We start from the raw sequence: 6,290 nt of genomic DNA, 5'->3' as shown, positions 1-6,290 counted from the left end.
CATACGCACCCGATATCACATCACAGTGAGGTGACATTAGTGATGGGTAGAACACGAACAAAGGCCTAAGCGGTGGAACACACGCTGTTGTGATTAACTAAGAAACTAATTGTACGACCGAAAAGCTTGCTCTGCACTGTCCGCTAGGAGTTAGTGGCCTGCGACTTGCGTGCTTGAGCGCTTCAGTTAGGACCCGCCCTGGGGCGGCCCCGACTGTCCGCTAGGAGGCAGAGAAAGAGCAATATCATAGGATTTCAGATGTTCGTTTCTATTCCAAGGATGGAGTTAGGCTCACTTTAGAGTACGAGTCTTGTTTTACAGTAGGGGAGCTCTGAGCTGAGCGATCATGCAGAACCAGAGCGCACGACAGCACGAGTAGGTCTCATCAACCGATCAAGTCAACAGTCTATCTAGTATCATAAATTACAAGACAGTCACGGTGTATATATCTATAATTAGGTATGCCTGGAGTTTATTCCTTTTCTAGCAACCAACCATGGAGTAATATCAGGCTGGCCTAATAATCACACAGGAATGATAAAAAAAAATAACAAGATGGATAGATGAGATGGACCCCCCCTACTCCCTCTATACATTGAAGAAACGAGGCCCATCGCAGCATCCCCTAATTAGATGACTGACTATTACATATGATGAGTTATTAATTATGGTAGTATAGGCTGCTGCTGCTCAGTTTGCTGCTTGCTACTACTGCAGGATGGATGCATGGGTGATTCATTTGCCGTTGTCGCTTGATCCAGCGTAGCCGTATGGGTTCTTGCTTGCCCAATTCCACAGATCTCTGCACATCTCCTCGATCCCGTACTTTGCCCTGCAAGTTTTCATATTGTTTTCGTTATAAATAAGGATCGGATCGGGAGAATGCCACGCGGAATCCATCGACCAGCACCAGCAGCATACAAGCCATAGCTAGCAGCATACTTACTTCCATTTGAGCTCTTTCTCTGCCTTGGCAGTTGCGGCATAGACGATCTCTGCGTCTCCAGGTCTTCGCCCAGCAAACACCAAAGGGATTTTCTGTACAGAATCAGCCAGTCAGGCAACCAGTTGGATGAACGAAACATCAATATGTTGGCGAACATATAGGCATGCACTATGGTTCAAGTAAGTAAACTTAATTTTACCTTGCCAGAAACCTTCTCGAATGCTGCCACCATTTCCAACACCGATGTCCCCTTTCCTGTCCCCAGGTTGTATACTTCACACCCTACATGAGTTTGCAACCAACCAATAGATGAGCATCGCATCATTAGCCAGCTTTGGCTGATTGATTGAATATACAACAGCTGAGTTGTCCATGAAGTTTAGAATCAACAATTGGTAACCAACCTATTTTGTCAGAGTCTTCATAGAGCTTCCTCAGGGCTGCTATGTGGCCATCAGCCAGGTCAACAACATGGATGTAATCACGCACCTGGCAGTTTTTTTTAGAAGTACATATAGATCAGTAACGAGCTGAGTTTCTGGACTACCTACCATTAGACAATAACAGAGGAGCACAAGCAATAGAGTACGTACCCCAGTTCCATCCTTTGTGTTGTAGTCTGTTCCATAGACTGTGAGGTGAGGTAACCTCCCAACAGCGACTTGCTGAACATAGGGCATCAGGTTGTTTGGGACACCGCAGGGGTCTTCACCGATGTATCCGCTTGGATGAGCACCAACAGGATTGAAGTACCTGAGCAGTATGATCTTCCAATCAGGGTCCGAACGGTGAACATCGCGACAGATGTCTTCGATCACAAGCTGCAGCACGGTATCATAATATATTTTATGTAGTTAATAGATGATCATTGAACAGCAAAAGGCAGTATTGAACAAAGAAATTCTTAAGAAGAAAAGGAACCTTGGTTCGCCCATAGGGATTGGTGGCGCAAAGCGGGAATTCTTCGGTGCATGGTACTTCCTTGGGCCACCCATAGACAGTTGCAGATGATGAAAACACCAGCTGTAATGACAAGGAAACATGTTCAGTTAGCTTTCCAGAGAAAGTGATGGTGATGCATACGTTACTCAGGCTCCTGCTGTATTAATGCGATATATAATGGATTCTAAGTTGAAATGAGTGCTGAGGTACTATCAATCAAACAAGAACAATTATCTGTTGGGAGCAAGGATGGTCATTTTGCAGTTGCTAGCCCCTACTGTACCAGAAAAAATTATTGTGGCAGCACGCTAGCACTAGGGAACAGAAAACGCTATACGGATGGATGGCCGAGACACAAGAAGCAAAATCTGGAACCATCGCAATGAAGATTTCGTCACGGACAGCACGCGTGGCTCCTCCGTGACACAAATTTACAAGTTGGCTGGCAGACAACGAAAAAGGGACAGTGGCACCTGGTCCAGAAGCAAACTAGGACACCGGTATCCTGTGAGCCCCAGCAAGGGGGCATGCAGTTGCGCAATGCAAAGTAGGCGACGACAACAGAAACAAGTTGTAAAGCAAGCAAACATGAGTGCCCAAAAATGCAGGGCCAGAGAAGATGGCTTCTTATATGAAACAAGAGGCAAGTATGTTTGTTACCTTCCTGCAGCCATTTGCAGCCATCACCTCGAGAAGGGTGATGGTGCCGATGAGGTTGTTGTCATAGTAAAGCAAGGGCTTGTGCACGCTCTCGCCAACAGCTTTGAGCCCAGCAAAGTGAATGACAGCCTCAAACCTGCAGCCACAGCTTGACGTGATCGTGTGTTAGTCAGGAGCAAAGGGAAAATGCCAAATATTTTAGTGACCAACAACAGCTGCCCTGGCGGTGCCGAGAAAGTGAACATCACAGATAGGCAGACAGCTTAGCTAAGTTGAGCTGTGGTAATCAAGATATACATGCAGCACAAGCACTAGAAACAGCTTGCTTTATAGAAATGCAAGCAAAGCAGCTGATTCGGCGATTAAAACTGAATTAGTCAATTAAAACTAACAGCATGCCAGATTCGGCAATAATTTTAGTCAATTAAACTGAATAAAGAAGAGCGGCGGATTCCAGAAAAAGCTTGCCAGGAATCAATAAAAGTCAACTGAACTGAATCCAGTCAGTTGACACCTCTGGAAATGCAAGCAAGGGGCGGATACGGCAGGCAGGTACATCGACAATTAGTTTGATTGGCAGGCTCCCACAAAGTACAGGTTATGCATGTCATGGTGATAGTATAATAAAACAAACAGCAGAGGTGGTATATGGTACATTGTTATCTGCTACGAATAAATAAAGTAGAGGCGTACTACTGCACATCATCAGTGGTAATTGTTGGCAACCACGACTGGACTCATCATAGCTGCTAAGTACTAGTTTAGTTTGGAGGGTACTTTATTTAGCAGCTGTCGTTGTGTAGTATGCTGCTGGGGCATTCGAGAGGCCACCCATAAAATGTATGATAAACAAGGCACTGTCAGCATGTTCGTTTGGTCGTAAACGATCGTAAATTTTCAGCCAGAACATTATTTTTCTCTCACACCAAACCAGCCAGCAGTAATAATCCACGATCGTATACTATCGTTTTAGCCCCAGCCGAACAGGCTGTATAAGAGTAGGTAGATTGAACTGGCGTTGTTGGTTACCTGTGGGACGAGAAGATTTCCTCCAAAGCGTGCCTGTCGCGAAGGTCAACCTGCAGAGGCAGAGGCAGTATTAATTAGAAGGCCAGTTTAAGTTAAGCGTGCGTAATGCAGAAACAAACAGTTTCCTTCGAAAAAATCGCAGAAACAGACATACATATGAACATGCAGAAACCAATAGTATAGTGCTCTTGCGATCTGACGAATGAATATGCAGGTGCAGAATAGGCGCGATGGGACGTGTATTAAATTGTGGGCGGGGAGGTCAATATAATTCGGCGCTAATCACGCACCATTCAACAACGGAACGGAACGGAAATGGATGATGGACTTAGGCAGGTCAGGTTCAATTCAGGTTTGGCTGCGCGCACGGGCCGTGGGAGTGGAAGTAGGCTAACTGGCTAATGGTTGACCCGACACGGCAGAGAAGCAGAGGAGGCGGCGGCGAGGCCGGCACGACGACGCGGTCTGTTTTGTCTACTTATTTTTATTAATTTATTTAAGTGTAGAAGAAAGGAATTTGTAAGGGGACGGAAGGCAGAAGGATAGATAGAAAAGAGAAATGAAACAAGAAAGCAACGCGTGGCGTGTATGTGGTGTAGGTGTACCATTTCCAGTTTCCACTAGAGGAGGGCACGCATCAGTCGCGTCACGCGGCCGCGTCAACGCGAGGAAAGACCGGGGCGGTGGCCGACTTACCGGGGCTTTGCCGATTGCCACGGAAACCAAACGAAACGGCGTCGACGCGGGTGGTGTACTGGTGTGTGACCATGGACAGCTAGAGCTAGGTTTTTTTTTTTTTAAGGAGCTAGAGCTAGCTGGATACTACTACTATAGTAGTTTTAAATTAAAGACTAGACGTAGAAGGAAAAAAAAACAGGGGGAAAAAACAGGGAAAAGCAGGGGAAAAAAACGCCCCGCAAATCAATATCTGCCCCTTTTTGTCCATTGATTCGTTTTGATTTTAGTAGGAAATCAAATAATGAATGGTAACGAAACAAAAAAAACAAATCAAGTAGGACTGAGGAATTCCGTTACTAGTTTGTGGAAAAGAAAAATGATTAAACAAATAATATAAAATTCCATCATCAGAATTAAGCCCCGCCAAATTTCTATCGAGGCGACGATCCAAACAATGGAACTTCAGCAAGTCAGGGGGGGGGGGGGGGGGGGGGGGGGGGGGGGGGGGGAAGCTAACTAAAATCTCAGTAGGAAGAAATTAAACAAACGAAACGAAACTGGCAACGGCAGGGTAGGAAGCAATCAATCACGCGTAGAGTGCGCGCACCTTGTGGAAGACGAGGTTGGCGCCGTTGTGGCCGGCGAGCTCGGCGACGCGGACGAGGGCGACCTCGGAGGCGTTGTCGAGGTTGTCGACGACGACGACGCGGAAGCCCTGCTGCAGCAGCTGCAGCACCGTGTGGCTGCCGATGTACCCGGCGCCGCCCGTCACCAGGATGGTCCGGAGCACGGCGGACACCATCGCTCCCCTTCCTTGTTGGTTATTCTACTGGGTCGTCAATCTCCTGGGCGGATCGCCCGTGAAGGATGCAAGACAGAGAGGGGAGAGGAGAAGAACGGAGTTGTGTGTGCACTGACTGCGCCTGCGATCGAGATCGACTAGAACTGCCGTGTTTTTGCTTGGCTCATCTCCATCTCATATATAGCCGCTCGCCCGGACCTTCAGGGCCTGGGCCGAGGGCCGAGGGCCGGGCGCCGGGCGCGCGCGAGGATTCGGGAGTCCGCCACGTCCCCACGAAGCCGCGCAGATTTTTCTCCGCTGCACCCGCGGTTCCGACCCCCGATCTCGGCCGTCCAAGTGTACGTACGTACATCCACGATGCCGCATCAAAGTCAACCATATCAAATCCAAGCAATTGACCACCACAATCCACCCGTTTGGAAACGGGATTTGCTTCCATATATTAATTATTAATAATTATTCATTGATGCTACCTACGATACACATAAATAATTTATATCAATATTATGAGGATTTTATTTCGCAGCTACCCCTCCATTTCTTTTTTACATGTCACGTTAGATATGTCTTAAGTCAAATATTATTATATTTTGCTATCCATTTCAAAAATATCATTATAGTTTTACAACACCTATAGTCACAATGTTCGCTTGATTGTTTTTGTGGCTTATAAGCTGACATATGTTGTTTTATTGTGAGAGAAAAATATTGTATCGTGGCTGATAAGCATGGCTGATACGATCAAGCGAACAGAGTGAGTATATATTTTGGAAGTATATTTTATAGTGAATCTAAAAATATAAATCTGTCATAAATCTATATAATTTTAAAAAAAATAATGGTTAAAGATATAAATGTTTGACTTATGATAAACCAAGTATGTATGTAAATAAAAACAAAGGGAGTAACAAATACATATAAATACACTACATAATAACGCCAATGCCATCCCTTAATTACTCTATTATTTTAGACCTTTTTGGATCTCCAAGAAAAATAAGAATAAGATAGAAAGATGATAAGATCCATTGAGATTCTCACTATACATTGGATCTCTGTAATGAAGTTTTAGAGTTCATTATCTATCTAGACATTTACGATTTGGAGATTTTCACTATACGGCCCCGTTTGGATTGGAGTATTTTCACAGGAACTTTGAAGGAAACCGGTTCCTCTGTTTGGCTGACCTCAGGCAGCGTTTGGAACGGAGGAACGCTCGTTTTAATTCCAGAG

General features: G+C 45.5%; 1 protein-coding gene across 2 annotated transcripts; it reads right to left on the bottom strand.

Moving 5' to 3' along the window:
- Window positions 1–380: 380 nt before the first annotated feature.
- LOC136543236 (UDP-glucose 4-epimerase 1-like) lies at window positions 381–5,223 on the bottom strand. Of its 2 annotated transcripts, none has more exons than XM_066535739.1 (9): window positions 4,863–5,223; window positions 3,578–3,627; window positions 2,549–2,696; window positions 1,868–1,969; window positions 1,540–1,767; window positions 1,351–1,435; window positions 1,146–1,228; window positions 947–1,038; window positions 381–832 (listed from the first exon to the last, which is right to left on the bottom strand). In XM_066535739.1, exons 1-9 carry the CDS (start codon window positions 5,055–5,057, stop codon window positions 736–738), a joined length of 1,080 nt encoding a protein of 359 aa, XP_066391836.1. In that variant the 5' UTR covers window positions 5,058–5,223; the 3' UTR covers window positions 381–735. The 2 variants fall into 2 exon arrangements, with proteins under 2 accessions (XP_066391836.1, XP_066391839.1); XM_066535742.1 differs by having other exon boundaries at window positions 2,549–2,684.
- Between the last annotated feature and the right edge of the window lie 1,067 nt (window positions 5,224–6,290).

The sequence above is a fragment of the Miscanthus floridulus genome, chromosome 1 (assembly GCF_019320115.1).
Source record: "Miscanthus floridulus cultivar M001 chromosome 1, ASM1932011v1, whole genome shotgun sequence".
In the NCBI taxonomy this organism is placed as follows: domain Eukaryota; kingdom Viridiplantae; phylum Streptophyta; class Magnoliopsida; order Poales; family Poaceae; genus Miscanthus; species Miscanthus floridulus.
Note: the sequence above shows the minus strand (reverse complement) of the source record. Positions and strands in the feature narration are given on the sequence as shown.

Excerpts from the sequence above, each read along its gene's own strand:
- LOC136543236 (XM_066535739.1), bottom strand. The coding sequence starts at position 5,057 with ATGGTGTCCGCCGTGCTCCGGACCATCCTGGTGACGGGCGGCGCCGGG. Across the intron at positions 1,970-2,548 it reads CTGCAAATGGCTGCAGGAAG|CTGGTGTTTTCATCATCTGC; the intron begins GTAACAAACATA and ends TTGTCATTACAG. Across the intron at positions 1,229-1,350 it reads TGAAGACTCTGACAAAATAG|GGTGTGAAGTATACAACCTG; the intron begins GTTGGTTACCAA and ends AAACTCATGTAG.